At 37.0% G+C, this 19,175-nt stretch overlaps 1 protein-coding gene across 2 annotated transcripts in view; it reads left to right on the forward strand.

Annotated features, from left to right (window-relative positions):
• Nucleotides 1–1,503: 1,503 nt before the first annotated feature.
• LOC127856923 (uncharacterized) overlaps nucleotides 1,504–19,175 on the forward strand; it is a 29,727-nt gene continuing 12,055 nt past the window's right edge. Inside the window, exon 1 of one of the 2 annotated variants that reach the window (XM_052393120.1) lies at nucleotides 1,504–2,026. In XM_052393120.1, coding sequence (XP_052249080.1) covers nucleotides 1,856–2,026 — 171 coding nt within the window. In that variant the 5' untranslated portion in view covers nucleotides 1,504–1,855. The remainder of the gene's footprint in view (nucleotides 2,027–19,175) is intronic. The other variant, XM_052393119.1, reaches the window with a different exon arrangement.

Here is a 19,175-nt window from a genome sequence, read left to right on the forward strand (position 1 = left end):
TGTGGATATTGTTTTAATATTCTTAATTAAAGATTATACTTTCTTAGGCATCAACAAAGTGAGGGAGGACGAGCCGATGTCACGGTGTGGGAACGAGACCGGTCCCAACATGTTTTTCCACCTTAAGTGTGTAGGCCTTACAGATGACTTCCTGTCGGACACATGGTTCTGCTCAGCGGCTTTGAGAACGCAATACGTTGAGAGCATTAACTGCATCTGCAAAAGGAAACGAACCGACACACCGATAATGGGTGCTGCAATCTACTTTTCCAGAGCGGTGTATGGTTTTATATAGACTGCGTGGAGCTACAGAGCCTACCAGCTGGAGTGGAGCTGAAGCAAGTCCCGAAACATGAATTACCGTCAAAGAAAGGAATTGCTTTTAACAAATCATCGTTGACATGATCCGCCATGACGCTGTTAACGAGAACGATGATCCCGGCAACCTGTTTTATTGGAAGTGCGACTTGTCGTGGCGGTCTGAAAACCCACACCCCAATTATGTCATACTGGGACACCGTTTGATTGCAGGTCAGAATTTTGAGATAAGATGGGATTAAATATGATGCACGAACGTGGGTATGTTCGGATAAAATTGTTAATGGTTGTTTGTTTATACAATTGATTTGTAATTTTCACACAAGCATAGATATTTGTCACAGGTGGTTAGCGTGTGGCTATGGTATTAATTAGTGAAAACATCATTATGAATGATAAATTATCAAATTATAACGAAAAATCAACTTTTCTGGGAAAAAAAAATCACTATCAAATATACATGTACAGTAGAACCCCTCTAAACCGGACAACCCCGGTATCCCTCGATCGTGCTTCCTTTATCGCTTTTACTTAACTGGTTCAGTAAAAGGGAAATATATATATTTGTATGTTAGCTTTATGTGTTTTTTTCCATAAGAATATTATTAATTTCTTTACTTTTTCTTGTTGTTCTTTTTTATTTTATTTTTCCCCGTTTCTTTACTTTGCGTGCTTATATTGATGCACCATTAGCTATGTATATACTAAATAATTAGTATACTCGAACATATTTGCCATATGTTAACTAAAAACGAATTTATACATTTACATGTATACCGAAAATGTGTTTTTCTCCATTGATGATTAAAGCATTTCCATCCCCCAAAACACTATGTAAAATAGTAAAAGTTAATTCAACCCCAAAGTGTACTTTTAATTTTATGACAACTTGTTTGAATTGCAAACGTAGATATTATTCTGTTTGATAATGAAACATGCCCTTTATCCGATTGTTTGATTGCTCAAACAGTCTTAAGGATACGCCCTAGTCCTAATTCAAACAACATTGTAATACTCAATAAACTTTCAACTGCAAGCATAAGACCTACTGCCAGACAATATGGTGACAGTCAATGGTGAACAAATTAGTGCAGTTTACCTTCTCTTTGCTCTACTCGTACCAATCTCCGTGCAGAGTTGTCGTTCCATGCTCTCATATACACAATTTACATGTAATGTTAACGTCGTTCAATAGAACGCTGTGAATGAACTATAACCGTTTTGTTGCAGATTGCATAGAGGCATGCACAGTATTATATATAATATGAACGACGCTCATTAATTGAGCTATTGGGTGGTTGTGGCATACGGTTCGCTGATTACCAGACATATACAAATGTATTTATCCGTCTTCATTACACAATGAAGATGACATAGACACGACACCATATAATATGCCGCACATGTTGACGATAGGTTAAACGCGACACATTGTGTATATGTCTACACAGCAGGATTTGTCATACTCAGTTTTGCGTGTTCAGCAGTAAACACATACATTAAGTGTAACTTCAAACTAAATAAAAACACATTCAGCATGTCTCTTGTGTTTTGGGGATCTGCAATAAGATCCAAGGTGGTGGACAATGCAAGGCGCAAGATTGAGCGAATATTCTGTGTTTCACTGGAGATAGAAGTCTGCGGAAAATCTGATTCGGACGCGACCTACAGGCTTACAGGGGACAGAATTGATCGAAACCGAGCAAAGGTAAGTACTAAAGTATTGTTTGTGAGGAAAATGTCTTGCTGAATGAAGCATTTGTATGGCAGAACTATCATCGCGGCTGTTTATCTGTGTCTTATGTCAAAAGCTTACTAATTATTAGTAATATAGTAATCTATAATAGATCTTGCATTTGTGAATGTGTAAACATGCGTCAGATTTTAAATTGTGTTTGAAAAATGAATATGTCGTGTTTGACAGCTGACCGTGCGTCACACTTTCTCTGATGTTCTGAATGACGTGTTATATGACATTGACTCGACATCTGACACATAGCCGACTTGCGTCAAAACTTCTATGTCGCATTTCAGGATCATGTCATCTGTTACAAAGTTAGTGATTTTTTCGCTTATATTTTATATTTTAAGTTGTTTTCGAAATTGACCGTTGTACTTGTTAATGTATAAAGCTCAAAACGAGACGTCGTTCCAGCAGTGGAGCACAGGCGCTCGATGGCAATGACTCAATGATCGACTATCCGTTGTGACGCAATTTTAGTTCAATTTTAGTGCCCCGTAGCTAATTGTATAAATCTTGACAGGGGTTTTTTTTAGAGAAAGGGGAAGACGCTGGACGCTGGGTGAAAGGGGAAAAAAAGAGTGCGAAAGAGAGATATTAAGGGAAAAAATAAAAACTGTTCATTTCAATGTCTATAACTCATCAAAAGAGACTTGTCTCTGTCCTTTTTGTTCTTAAACACATTTAACAGGTATTAAAGTCAAAGTCCTTAATAAAGTTGCAGGTGTAGATCTAATAATGGGAAATGTTTTCAACTATATTTTTGTACTGGGGCCGGGGGACGATGTCAATTTTGTGATTTCAATTTCATGATGAATGGGTTGACGATCTTGATTTGCTACAGTATTGGAAGGGAAAGGAGCGGCAGCTGCCGATTGTCTACTTTCACTTTCACAATGTTCGATGTTGATTACCTCAGAATCCTGCTGGGTTATAACGGTTTTCGATGATTCTTACTTAAAAAATGCCTCGATGCGTTCAGTATCTTTTGAGTTCGAATGTTTTATTTTGTTTGTGTAAGAACGCTAATTGTGAGACATTTTTTTCTGTTTTCACGTTTATACCTCGGCTTGCACATAGCCCGGATGAAAATTCGACTGGTTTCCGGTAATTAATTGACGAAACACCCTTCTCGCGCAAGACCGGTATCCAGTAAAATAGTCACATGATAATTACGATTAGTTGCCCAGTTTACATGACGTTATTTAAGAGCTATATTTAGAATAACTGGGATTCCCAGATGTTGTGTGTTCGTCTGGAGAGAGAGAGCGCGAATTCGTTGTACATGGTGCAAATTGGATAATTGTCGAATGCCCCAAGGAAAAATAAACATTTCTTTGAGAGAAAATATTATATTTTGGTGAAAAATGATATTTTTGGTGGGGAAATTGTATTTTAAGGGGAAAAATTCTGGTAGGGGAAGACGCCGAATATCGGTGTCACTTTCTTAGTAAAAAAAACCCCTGCTTGATAACTCTTAACCAGCGGATAACTTGTGGTTATCTTATCATAAAATTGAAGACAACCAAAAGTTATCCGCTGGATAAGAGTTATCCAGATTTATACAATTGGCCGCCGTTGTTTATTATAATACATACACATACTAAATCAATAAAAATCGTCCGACAAAACGTCTTCTTTAAAAAAAAGATAGTTCGACTATGTATACAGATGTCAATATCTATATACATAGTCGAACTATCTTTTTTTATCAGTATACATAACAATTCTCCCCTTTTAAATATGTTTATCATATAATTATTCATCAAAAATCAATTCATAATACATTTCAAAAGTAATGTGAATTATCATTTTCAAACATAACATTTCTTGTTCAAAAATCAACTCAATCAGTGTTCTTATCTGATTTACTGTGAAATAACGCATTAATTGTTCATATAAATTACATATCGCTACCACACAATGTTATACATTCCTCAGAGCTCATTAGCATTCACAAGTACCAAAATGTCCGATGAAAAGTACTGCAGCATCAGTTACAAATTACTACTGATATATTAAAGACAGTCGTTCAGGCTGCCGCCTGTTTCTCAATGGATACCGACGCTCCTTAATTACTAGTAATTGCTCATTTGATCATAGAGAATCATTTTGAGAATCATTTTCATTTGTATCTTTGTTCTCAAATAGTACCGTGTGGTCTGACATCAATGGGCTATTACACGGAGTCTTGGTAATAGACAGCGGTTCGCACGGTAATGGGTTTGTTTCATTTTGATTTGAAACGTTTTGCACGTCCGTAGCGTGAAGCTGATCAATGTGCCTTCTCCACACTGTATTACCGATGTCCACTTTGTACATAAGTGGTCCGTCGCGTGAAACAATAGTGCCTTTTATCCATTTTCCTTAGAGTTAGGCCTTACATCTCGGGCAAGGACACTCTGACCTAAATCTAGTTCGCGAAATTTATTTCTGTCCCGTACTGACAGTCCGAAACTGACATTTTCATTTGCCGGTCATTCACGTGCTGCTTAGTATCAGTTTTAAGCACATCTAGCCTACTTCGCAAAACACGATCTAGGAACATTTTAGCTGGTGTTCCGCCGGTTGTAGAATGCGGCGTGTTACGATATGTATGCAAAAAGAAATTCAGTTTCTGGTTAAGGTTATCCATTTCGCTGTTCATTGCGCGAATGCTAGATTTTAAAGAAGCATTGAAGCGCTCCACAAGGCCATTTGTGGGTGGCTTAGCAACCGAAGTCCTTATATGGAGAATTTCGTTTCTTTTCATGAACAGTTGGAAGCTTTCAGATGTGAACGTACTTCCATTGTCAGAAACAATTTGCTTCGGTAAACCATATCTTGCAAATACGGTTCGCATGACTTGAATAGTTCTTTCTGTGGTCGTTGTATTCATTTCAATGACCTCAGGCCACTTAGAGTGAGCATCAACCATGACTAAGAAAATTCGTCCTAGATACGGGCCCGCGAAATCTACGTGTATCCGCTCCCAGCTAGAGCTTGGCCATTCCCGCGGATGCAACTGGACATGCTCAGGTAACTTCTGCTGCATTGAGCAACCATTACAACGTTTGGCCAGACTTTCAATGTCGGCGTTAATGCCCGGCCACCAACCATAGCTCCGAGCTAGTCCTTTCATCTTTACAATTCCCGGATGGCTAGCATGTAACAGATCGAGAACACGATTCTTAGTTTTATGGGAGTAATAACCCTATTTCCCCACATCAGGCACTTTAAAAACGCTACAAAACGCTTGATCACTAACCGAAATCTAACCTGTTAATACGTGTAATGGTGGTATTAGTAATAAATTAACAGCTCTTCACTGCTATTTAACCATGTTATTTACGAAAATACTAACGAAACATTTTATCCACATGTATTTGACTCGAATAGCGCTTTATAACTCGAATTTCGCTTTTAAAAGTTAAACACCCTTTCTGACGCCCAGCGGGTACCGAAATCACCCATGTTATAACGTATAAAAGAATTTAAGTAATATTAATAATATTAAACATTGCTTATGGGACATTTATCAAACATTATAATTAAAGTGCAGAACAACACAACGGTGGCATCGATACGTTTTTATTAGCTCACCCGAGCACAACGTGCTCATGGTGAGCTTTTGGGATCGCCTTTTGTCCGTCGTCCGTCGTGCGTCCGTCGTGCGTGCGTCGTCAACATTTTGCCTTGTGAACACTCTAGAGGCCACATTTCTTGTGTGATCTTCATGAAACTTGGTCAGAACATTTGTCCTAATGATACCTCGACTGAGTTCGAAACTGGGTCATGCTGGGTCAAAAACTAGGTCACTAGGTCAAAAAAAGAAAAACCTCGTGAACACTGTAGAAGTCACATTTGATGCCCAATCTTCATGTAACTTTGTCAAAATGTTTGTCTTAATGATATGTTGGTTGAGTTAAAAATTTGTTACGGTCCGTTGAAAAACATGGCCGCCAGGGGGCGGGGCAGTATTCCTTATATGGCTTTAGATAAACATTGTGAACACTCTAGAAGTCACAATTTTTGCCCAATCATCATGAAACTTGGTATAAAGATTGGTTTCATTGATATCTCGGATGTGTTTGAAGATGGTCCAAATCGGTGAAAAAACATGGCCGCCAGGGGCGGGGCAGTTTTCTCTATATGTGTATAGTGAAAACATGTAAACACTCTAGAAGTCACATTTTTGGTCCAATCGTCAAGAAATTTGGTCAGAACATATGTTTACTGGATACGACTGTTGAGTTCGAAAATGGTTTGGATCGGTTAAAAAACATGGCGTCCAGGGGGCGGGGTCTTTTTCCTTATATTTATATAGTAAAAAAGCTTGGAAACACTATAGAAGTCACATTTTTGCCTAATCATCATGTAATTGGTAAAAAACATTGGTTATGTTGATATCTCGGACGAGTTCGAAAATGGTTGTGATCATTTGAAAAACGTGGCCGCCAGGGGGTTGGCCAGTTTTCTCTATATGTATATAGTGAAAACATGTGAATAGTCTATAAGACACATTTTTTGCCCAATCTTTATGAAATTTGGTCAGCACATTTGTTTCCTTGATACAACGGATGAGTTCAAAAATGGTTCGGATCGGTAAAAAAAACATGGCCACCAGGGGGGAGGGTCTTTTTCCTTATACTTATATAGTAAAAAAAAGCTTGTGAACATTCTAGAAGTCACATTTATTGTCCAATCATCATGAAACTTGGTCAAAACATTGGTTTAATGGATATCTTGTAATGATATCTAGGCAGAGTTCCTTTATGGTTGTGGTCTGTTGAAAAACATGGCTTTAAATGGCTTTATAGTGTAACCTTGTTTACACTCTACTAAGAAATTACCAATATACACGTTGAATGAAATTTATGCATATTATGATATTCATGATCTCCATGCATTCATCTGAATATTAATTCTGCCGATAAGATATACAGTTAAATTGCCAATTTTTTTATTATTTATTTGTGCTTATTTCTGAAGAGGATTATTATGTTGATGATTGGTTGGGATGAAGTGCAACAAACATATATTTGCCATCTGCAAACCCTTATCAAATATTCTCAAAATTTTAAGTAGAAATATTGATTTCTAAGTAATTTTTACTTAGGGGAGAAAAAACTGTATATAATTTGAATTGTGTTTGACCTCCAATCATAAATGTATGGCTTGTCAGGAATGCACTCTTATTTCTCCAATGATCTCATTCATCTACCTGCTTATCAGCAACTAATTAATTCTCTATTGACTGTGTCTAAATTGTTAATGTGATGTAACAGGCTTGCAGCTTAAAAGCCCTTAGTCCCCAGAAATAGGCCCCAGCTGGGAACTCACATCAAAGACCTTCAGACTGATAAGAGTGGAACACAAATTGTTATGGCACACAGTTAAATGGATGTAGGTCGGTAGTTTTAGTGAGATTATCAAAGATTTGTGTTTTAAACAGGATTGATTGTTGTTTTAATTGGAAATATCATTGCAAGGTGAGTCTGAAAATTGTTCCAGTTTGTTTAAAAGCAAGGCCCTGAGGTGGGTGGCAGATTTCTTTTTATTGCTATAGTGAAACATTGTGAACTCTCTATAAGGCACATTTTAGTTCAATCTTAATGAAACATGCTTAGAACATATGTTCCTATAATATCTTGATTTACTTTTAAAATGGCTCCGGTGCTCTGAAGAGCATGGTTTCCAGGGGCGAGCGAATTTCTTCTTGTGAACCTTATGATAATATTTATGTTTCATGAAGTATTTTTATTATTTTGAACTCCACCTTCCCAGATTAGTTTAGTTCCTTTGGGTTTCAGGTGAGCGCCTTAGGGCCAATGGCCCTCTTGATTAAATAGTAACATAAATTAGCTCTCATTCGTTTCTGACATGTAAAACTATTTATAACGTTGATTTCGTCACGTTTATACGCAAATTCCAATATTCCCTATTAGTTTACGTATACACGTGATACAATTCATACTTAATGATACATTGCTTATATGACATTTTAAGTTTCTGAAATAAATATAATTTTCGTCGTTTGAGTTTACGAATATGAAGACAATTATTTTCCCATAATGCAATATAATGAACGCTGTGTCGCACTGAAAGTGTGCACGAGAAAATTGATTGTGTTTGGCGGTTTTTCGTCATTCAGCTTTGGACAGTCGAACTGTAAAGATAAAGTTAAAGTTATTGTTTGTTTTTGATGAAAAACAAAAAAGGTGGATATTGTATGTGTGTATGCATGAAATGTTTTTTTTCATGTAGATAACATTAATGTTCATATGTATTTGTTGAATTATTATATCATTATTGATTTGTGTTGTGTTTTATGCAGACAGTAGATTCTCCAGATTCTTTACCAAATAGTGAAAATGTATTGAAAAATTGTATAAGTCTTGTTTTGTTTATGGGAGTGTATTGTTGATATATCAGAAGTGAATAAAATGGTATTTAAGGAAATTACCTTTTCTTTAAGGGGGATTTTGGTAAGTTTGGTAATGATACACATTGAAGCTTACACTCGTACTTGTCAAGAGCACAGTTCCGCGTTGGAAATAGTATACATTAATTTTCTTGAACATATCTATCTGTATACCGACTGTCCGAGTTACATAAACCTGAACCTTATTTGCATCGTTTCTTTATATTTAATTTCCATTTTTTTCGAAAAACAAACGAAACTCGTTGAATACATGAAAACTAAGCATTCGGCTTGTCTAGAAAATGGCGGACAGGTCGGTTAGCAAACGGTGCGCACGATTTATCGATCGCTGATTGGTCGATCGGCAGTTAGATAAGAATCTGACAAGTTGGCGAGATGTCAATTACACGATAAGGATAATTTTCTGTTAATTTAAATAGACATATTCCACCATATAGACAGATTTATTAAGCATGAGCGCATGATCAACAAGACATTAACAATCGAATCAAATAGCAATGTCCGACAAACCACTAAAACAGGTCTGTTCGAAGAACGCGTGAATAAATATTTCCTGTTAATTTAATTAGACATATTCCGCCATATAGACAGATTTATTAAGCATGAGCGCATGATCAATAAGACATTAACAATCGAATCAAATAGCAATGTCCGGCAAACCACTAAAACTGGTCTGTTCGAAGAACGCGTGATTAATATTTCAAATATGTACTGATGATTACGGATGATTCATGTGTTGCCTGTATGCTTTCATTTATTTCAATTCGTCATTGTTTTTAACCAGGTTTTCCGAAGGAAAAAACTGGTTATTAGATTGGCGAATGCGGACGGGCTGGCTGGCTGGCTGGCGGGCTGGCTGGCGGGCTGGCGGGCTGGCGGGCGGGCGGAACAAGCTTGTCCGGACCATAACTTTGTCGTTCATTGTGAGATTTTAAAATCATTTGGCACATTTGTTAACCATCATTAGACGGTGTGTCGCGCGAAAAAATTACGTCAATATCTCCAAGGTCAAGGTCACACTTTGAGTCACACTTTGAGTTCAAAGGTAAAAAATAGCCATAAATGAGCTTGTCTGGGCTATAACTATGTCATTCATTATGAGATTTTAAAATCATTTGGCACATTTGTTCACCATCATGGGACGGTGTGTCGCACAAAAACATCACGTCAATATCTCCAATGTCAAGGTCGCCACGACTAAAAATAGATTTATTTTAAAACAAACTTACAAAGGGGGTTAATTTTGTTTGTTCATTTCAAAAGTTCAGTTTGAGTTGTTTCCCTTTATCAGATTTTTTTTCACAATGAAAACCTGGTTTTGTGACAATTTTGTCCCTTGTTCTATGTTATAATATCTAATAAAGCTAAATAAGCTAAAAAAAATCTGGCGCAACACCCTGTAATCGACCCTTTTCACAATCAGCCAACATTGATAAGAGGGCGAAGTCACGTGACTCGCAGAATTCCAGAACGAGGCTGAACGTGTAGCCATAGCAAATAGTGCCACGGAAAGCCGCCTCTGATTTCAATCACCCATTCTTTAAAACATTCGGCGACGAAAGAATATTGGCAACACAAAATGACATTATCAAAATAAGCACTAATAAATTATTCGCATTATAAGTGTTTATGCATTACATAAATGTTCTTATTTAAAGTTCTTGTTTTATTCAATTGTTTGCACATAGTTTGATACTCTTCGTTTGAGCATTTTTATCGCGGTGTTTAATCAATTATCGATCAATAATCTTGTTTATTGATAGATCTGTGGTTTAATTGCCACTGTATTCAGCACAAAACCACTATCTCGTTTTGATCAGATACTATGCCCTCATATACAAAATAACAACAAGTTGTCATAAAGCACGCGTAGCTAATGTCTGGTCAATAAACAAAATGTATGATACCTACATGTCTTCTCCTGGTAGAAGTATTGCGTAGTCATTTCTGGGACTAATTTGACGCCAAATACTGAAATATAAAAGTAATTTGTCCAAATAGATGGTTAGAATTAAACTAAATACTGTGTATATATTGGCAAGTTTAATCATAATTTAAAAGTGAATGTCGGACATTCGTTCCCACGCTAATTTTGACACAGATGGACCCTCTTTCCTACGTTGTTTTGACAACAGGGAGAATCGTTCGTTCGTTATTTTGACAATCCGGCCAATAATTCCTAAATTATTTTAACAACCCTGAATCTGGTTTTTACTTTATTGCTATCATGGTAATTATAATCACATTTTATCCAAATGAATATTACATTCTGGACAATTTTCAACCGGTATTTTTAATGTTTCATTATTGAAATAGTGTTCTTTTATTAATATTTTTATCATTTTTTTTATCCAGATTTATAAAATATTTCACGAGCATTACTAGTTGTATGCTAACATTAAAAATTATTCGAATATATCGACTTAAATTGATATATGTAACATGCGAAACCTTGCGGAAATCGGAGAGACTGTAACTGCATGGTCACCGTATTGTAGACTTACACGTGTGTTTCTTGGCGTGCGAGTGACACAGGCTGATCGCGTTCGTTCGTTAGAAGTTCCATGTTGGATTTGAATTTGAATGAATGGCTCTTTACTATATATGCATGTACATATATTTCACATTAAAGGTATTGCTATAACTGTAGGAACCAATGTCCGAATGTAAAAAATATGTAGAAGCGAATATCCGGGTCGTGAAAATTACGTAGGAACGAAAATTCGGACTGTCAAAATAATGTAAAAACAATTGTCCTGGTTGTCAAAATAACGTTGGAACGAATGTCTGCTTTGTAAAAACTAGCGTACGATCGATTGTCCGTGTGAACGAAAGTCCGGATACCTGTTCAAGTGCTTTATAACAATGCGTTTTATTTTTATTTTTTTTAATTGTAATGCTTAATATTTAACTGACTAGTATTAAGCGGGTACCGGTACAAGAAAATTCCGTCATTAAAAAGGGCCTAGTCCTTTAAAGGGACTGTCAACCACGAATGACGAAAAAAGAAAAGTTCTAAAATACCGTATTTTTTACAAGCATTAGTTTATATTGATTAAAATATCACGACTGGTATATTACATTACTTGAAAAAAATTCATATTTTTAGTATATTCGGTAATAAAATTTAGCGATGTGAAATCGAAAGTACATCGCGAAAATAGGTGACATAACGATATACACACTATAAATAACGCAAGTAGATTGGTCATTTTATATATAAAATATATACGATTCACTACGCATGCACAATTTGCATTCCTGGGTTTACCACGTGACGATGATGACCAATCTACTGGCGTTATTTATAGTTAACTGGTAGTTACCTGGTAGACATACCCGGTAAAATTTATTACCAAATATACTGAAAATATAAAAACTTAACAACTTTTTTTCAAGTAATGTAATATACCAGTCGGGATATTTTAATCAATATAAACTAATAATTGTAAAAAAAATACGATATTTTACAACTTCTCTTTTCTTCGTCGTCTTGGTTGACAGTCCCTTTAAAGTGTGTATGTTAGTGCACGGAATTATATGTTAGTTATCGTTGATCACAACGGGGTTAAATAATGTTTTCGAAAAATACGAAGATTAGAGATTTACTTTATTTATTTGTCACTTATAATCACGTATAAAGAGTTATCAATATGCATGCACAGACAGTTCAGTCTGCACACGTCCGTTTTTTTTCACTTGTCTATCATCGTCGGATACCCACGTTCGACCCATTCCGCTACTCTCCATGTAATGCTGGAGATTAACGCAATGAATTAATCGTGGGTATCCGACGATGCTTGTCTATATAATTCTTCAATATTGTCAATCACTGTAAAATAAAATTTATTCAATGACGGTGCCTATACCACGTGACTTTTATGCCTCCGAAGGAGGGCATATAGTGATCGGACTGTCCGTCCGTCCGTCCGTCCGTCTGTCCGTCACACTTTGCGTTTAGGTTTCGAAAAATGCTTATAACTTCTATGTCGCTTCAGATAGCAATTTTATATTTGGCATGCATGTGTATATGTACAATGCCTTTCCATACCCACACAAATGTTGACCCCTATGACCTTGACCTTGAACTTAGGGTCCGCGTTTAGGTTTCGAAATCTGCGTTTAGGTTTCGAAAAAAGCCCATAACTTCTATCAAGCGTTTATAGGGGGCATAAGTCATCCTATGGTGACAGCTCTTGTTTCAGATCTGTGTTGGGAGAATAAAGCTCGACCCAGTTAACATTTTTAAGGATATCTTTTTAAATATTTCACCATTTTTAATAGGATAAAGTGGAGAGCCCGCTCATTCGGACGAGTTTTCTATAGGTATCATGATCTTTTTAAACAAGTAATGATTTTTTTTAGTAAAGTGCAACCGCGCGTTTAAACGGTTAGAAAAATGTCGGATCAGTGTGGGGACTTCATATTACAAATGCGCGGTTGCACTTTACTGAAAAAATACTGATTTGTGTTAAAAGATCATGATACCTATCGAAAACTCTCACGAACGAGAGGGCTCTCCACTTTATCCCATTAAAGACACACACCTTGAAATGAAATACATTTTAATCAATACATATAGATTCAATTTGAAAGTGTGCAAAATTGTCATTAAATCTATAGCCTATTTAACAAGTAATTTTATAATTTTTTTAGAATTTAAAACCGAAAGTAGGATTTCTATACGTTTACGTCCATTTCGACAAACGCGATTATTTTTAAGTTTGAAAGCTCAAAATGGACGGATTTCTACTTTGTAACCACTTGATATATTCTAATTGGTATAGATAAAATTAAATCTATAGCCTAGTAAGAAAGTAATTTATTATTTTTTAGCTCATCTATTTATTTTTTTTAAATTATGAGCTATTGTCATCACCTTGGCGTCGGCGTCCGGTTAAGTTTTGCGTTTAGGTCCACTTTTCTCAGAAAGTATCAATGCTATTGCATTCAAACTTGTTACACTTACTAACTATCATGAGGGGACTGGGCAGGCAAAGTTAGATAACTCTGGCGTGCATTTTGACAGAATTATGTGCCCTTTTTATACTTAAAAAATTGAAAATTTGGTTAAGTTTTGTGTTTAGGTCCACTTTATTCCTACAGTATCAAAGCTATTGCTTTCATACTTGCAACACTTATTAACTATCATGAGGGGGCTGTGCAGGCAAAGTTATGTAACTCTGACTGGCATTTGGACGGAATTATGGGCCCTTTATACTTAGAAAATTGAAAATTTTGTTAACTTTTGTGTTTTGGTCCACTTTACCCCTAAAGTATCATAGATATTGCTTTCATGGAACACTCGCAAACTATCATAAGGGGACAGTAAAAGGACAAGTTGCATAACTTTGGTTGTCATTTTTACGGAATTATGGCCCTTTTTTGACTTAGTAACTTTGAATATATGGTTAAATGTTGTGTTTCGATCCACTTTACTTCTAAAGTATCAAGGCTATTGCTTTCAAACTTCAAATACTTTCATGCTATCATGAGGTTACTGTACCTGGCAAGTTGAATTTTACCTTGACCTTTGAATGACATTGACTCTCAAGGTCAAATTATTAAATTTTGCTAAAAATGCCATAACTTCTTTATTTATGATTAGATTTGATTGATACTTTGACAAAACTACTCTTACCTGACATACCACAATAGACTTCACCCAAACCATCCCCCGTGCCCTCCCCCCTCCCTCCCCGAATCCCCCCCGATTTCTTTTAAGATCATCTCACAAATGACCACCACACCCTCACACTATACTATACCCCCCACCCCACCCTCCAAATTGTTTTTTTTTGGAAACGGTTAAAAACACAATTATTTATTTTTATTATTTTATGTTTGAAATACCGTCCAACCATCGCACCCAAGAATACCCCCCCCCCCCCCGAATTCCCCCCTATTTTTTTTAAGATCATCTAACAAATGACCACCACACCCTCACACTATACTATACACCCCCCCCGAATCCCCCCACCCCTCAATTTTTTTTTGAAACGGTTAAAAAACACAAATATTTATTTTTATTATTTTATGTTTGAAATACCGTCCAACCATCGCACCCAAGAATCCCCCCACCCCCCCCACCCCCCGATTTTTTTTTTCATTTTTTTTTCGCATTTTTGGAAGATAATGTAATAAATGTCCACGCCCCCACACTATACACCCCTCTTCACCCCACCCCTCCCTCCTTTGTGATTGAAAATGAGAGTCCCTTCACCTTTAAAAAGAAAATAGATGAGCGGTCTGCACCCGCAAGGCGGTGCTCTTGTTTAAATTTTAAAACCGAAAGTATGATTTCTATACCTATACGTCCATTTCGACAAACGCGATTATTTTCAAGTTTTAAACCGCAAAAAGACGGATTTCTATCTTGTAACCACCAGATATATTGTCACAGGACGCCATTTATGCTATTGTTGAAGTGGTGTAATAACAATTAAATCAAAGTTATGTAATAATATTATGTTCTATCAAGCAAATCGATATTATTGCTTCACATATGCTATACCCTTGTGATCAATCCCTTTTTGAACAGTTTATAACTTCATCCTTCAATTTCTTGTAGATATGCTATTATTACTCGAATCCCACATAAATGCTCATAACATAGAAAATAAAGTTCAAAATAATAAGGTGGAATATAAGTAATTGTAAATGCATGTATCCTCTCCCACCCCCTATAATGAATCAAAAAGCTGCATGCAGACTGCAATTTAGAATTTATGATACAGATACATTTAAATGGTTACGTCCCAACTTGACCATTTAACACCCTACCATACGTTATTGCAGTATAAGGCTACTATGTTTCTGTTTGTCACCAATCTCAGCATGACGATTTATACTATATGTCTTATACTATATGTGTTGCCTAATACTACTCCAATACTGCTATCATACCCTTCAATAACACATTATACGAAAACAACCAACTATTTACAACTTTATATCCAACCATCTTATCTGAATGGCTATGCATGTGGTCGCTTACGGACCCTACCTTTGAAGGTGTACTTTATGTGAAAATCCTTTCTCACACTCTCGGGTAAATCATCTCCACCTACCCATATTGTCTTACTTTTTCCATTCTCATCTCTGTACCTTGCCCTGTAAACTATGCGCCCTCTATAATGCGCCGCCTCTACTATTTTCTCTAACTCCAACCCTTCAATATCTACACTATGCTCTACAGGTTCTACACTGTTTCTGCCCTCTGAGCTACTTGGAACTTCATCTTGTTCACATTCCACATCATTTCTCTCAAACTGCAATTCAACAACATGTCTATTTACTAATTCTGTGGGAATGTTTTTAGGTCTCAGATTGGGATTATAGTATCGCTTTAACCTGTTTGCATGGACTACATTCTTAATGACTTTGTGAGTTATTAAATCTCAGAGCCTGTAGTTGACCTGACCTAACTTCTCTGACACGTATAATGGACCAATCCATCTTTTCGTGAGTTTGGGAGATAACCCTGGTTCAGTTCTAGGATTGAATAACCAAACATTGTCATGTACTTGATAATTAGTCGTTTTGGCATTTTTGTCAAAGTTTTTTTTGTACCTATCTTGGGCTTTTGCAATATTCTCTTAACCAACTCCCTACATACTGTTTGATTCTCTATGATACGCCTTAAATGCTCTTCTTGACTTGTACCAGCCGTAGCTGTTGGAATCAATGCGGTATCAAGTGGCATCCGACAATCACGGCCAAACATTACATAGTAAGGAGAGTAACCAGTAGAATCATTTGGGCTGATACGGTAGCTAAGCATGATACTGGGTAACAACTGAGCCCAATTGGTTTGCTTGTTGTTGCAGAAGATTCTTAACTTTTGCAAAATGGCACTGTTCATTCGCTCAGCTGCAGCATTTGTAGCAGGATGATAACTGCTTGTATTGATCTTACTGATTTTGATCAAGTTTGACATGGAGTTAGTACCCCTATCAGTCAATATGAATACAGGACAACCGTACAAACATATTATCTCATCGTACAACTTCCATGCTACTTCTCTTGCTTCCATCGTAACTAATGGTAAAGCTTCACACCATTTTGAAAATGAGTCTACTACCAACAACACATCACGATAACCATCATCTGTACGAGTTAATGGGCCCAATATGTCGACATGAATTCGGGAAAGAATGTCAGCTATTGGTAAAGGCTGAAGTAATGCCCTTTTATGACGAATGTACCTTTTTGATTCTTGACATGGCTCACAAGATTGACAATAAATCTATGTCCATGTACATTGACGGCCAAAAGAACTTAACTCTTATAGCTTCATAGGTCTTTTCAATACCATAGTGACCACCACTCAATGCATCATGAAATGATTTTAGGACAGCATCCTTAAATTTAAAGGGAACTGCTAACTGCTTCATAACGTCAGTCCATCTGTGACCTTTTGACCTAGGCTGATACGAATGATATAAAATACCGTCATCAACCTCATAATACTGTGCCTCATGCATGATTGTATTTGCCCTATTTCGGTCCTCTGGTAAGATTCCCTGTTCCTTATACTCAAACATTGGAGCCAAATCCTTATCAGACATGTGTGCTTCCCTTAACTTTTCAGGAGTCAAACTACATATTTATATGCCTAGCAGGGTCTAATTGTTCATAGGCTGCCATAGCATATATCATCTCAGACAACTTATCTTTTTCACCCCTACCTGACAATGAGTTAACTACATGTGTCTCATTTTCTGTGTACTCTAAGGTGTATTCCATCACGATTGATGGTTCTGACCTAACTGAACATGCTTGGGGGTCAATGGGTAAATCATCCATATCAGTCTCAACTGAGTGTTCTGACTCGTACTCTTTTCTTGACAATGAATCTGCATTTGAATGCAGCTTACCTGCCTTGTAAACTACCTCATACTGATAACCCTGTAGAAACACTGCCCATCTACCTAATCTACCATTCATCTTGTTTTCTTTTAGTGTACTCAATGCTACATGGTCCGTAACTACTGTAAACTTTCTGCTACTTACGTACACATGATATTGTCCAATCCCTTCTACCAGAGCTAGCCCTTCTAGGTCACTAATTCCCCAGTTTCTCTCTGCCGGTCTCAAAGCACGCCCTCCATACGCTATCACTCTCTCTCTACCTTGCTCATCCTTCTGACCCAAAATATACGAAATTGCTTGCTGACTAGCATCAGTGTACAGGATGAATTCTTTCTCAAAATCTGGGAACACTAATATCGGTGCTTCAGTCAAGGTTTGATTTAGCGTTTTAAAAGCTTTCTCACACGATTCTGTCCACTCAAACACAACATCCTTGCGTAACAGATCGTTCAAAGGCTTAGCTACATGCGCAAAATTTCTGATGAACTTTCGGTAGTAATTTGCCAAACCTAAATACGATCTTACTTGAGTTTGATTCTTGGGACGAGAATAATTTGTGACTGCCGATACCTTCTCAGGATCAACACTTAACCCTTGCTCATTGAAAATGTGTCCTAAGAATTTTACTTCTTTTGCTGCAAAGGTACATTTGCTGGGTTTCAGACGCAAATTTGCTTGACGAAATCTGTTGAAAACCTCGGACAGGTGTCGTAAGTGCTCGCTAAAGTCATGACTGTAAATCAAACAGTCGTCGACATAAACAAGTGCATACTTGTAGTTTATACCCCGTCATCCTCATTCATCACCATGCTAAAAGCAGAACTACTGTTCATCAATCCAAATGGCAAACGATTGAATTCGTACACACCTTGGTGCGTTACAAATCCAGTTCTGTTTTTGGTCTCTGGGTCCATGCCAATTTGGAAAAAAAACTTGTGCCATGTCCAGCACAGAGAACAAACTAGGTTTTGACTGACCTAATGAATCAACAACATCCTGAAAGTGGGTGATTGGAAAGCTTAAAGGACGTGTAACCTTATTCTCTCCCCTAAAGTCAACAGCAAATCTGTAATCATCAACTTGCTTTTTCTTAACAAGGACAACTGGACTTTGCCATAAGGTAGTGGACTTACTAATGATCCCTTGCCTTTCATACTCGTCTGTCATTTGCTCAATTTTAAGTCTTTGCTCAGGCGTTTACCTATATGGACGTCTACGGACAGGTTGTGCATCACCCGTGTCAACTCTGTGGGGAAACATTGTAGTGTGCCCAAGTTCTGATGTGTCAGTGGCAAAAACATCTCGGTTCTTACCCAAAAACACCATTAATTTGACCTTTTGATCTTCACTTAAATTTGCATTCGTCACGTCCATACCTATCGACCTAGCAATTTCTGTCTTCTGTCTTACTGCTATCCCACTTTTCATCCACTTCTCTCATAATATGGTCAGGAGGTATACTTTCAACCCTAGCTACGGGCTCATTTCTATTTAAATGAACCCACTCATCTGTTGGATTCATGATCTGCATGCAACTATTGTCTACCCTAACGCCTGCCCTAGCTCCTATAACATGACTTTTGTTGGGAAGAGTTCTGATTAGTTCAATCATTGACAAACCACCATTATTTCGCCCTTTAACTTCTACCTTGACTACGGTTACAGATTGCGGTGGAATACTTATTCTGTTTACTAATCGAGCCAGACTAGACTTGCGAGGGGAAGAAAACATCTGGGTAGCAACAAGACCATTCTGTATCTCAAGTATACCATTTCCAAAGTCTATTGATGCCTTTTGCTCCGTTAAGAAGTCATTTC

This window comes from Dreissena polymorpha, chromosome 14 (genome assembly GCF_020536995.1).
Source record: "Dreissena polymorpha isolate Duluth1 chromosome 14, UMN_Dpol_1.0, whole genome shotgun sequence".
Taxonomy (NCBI): Eukaryota; Metazoa; Mollusca; class Bivalvia; order Myida; family Dreissenidae; genus Dreissena; species Dreissena polymorpha.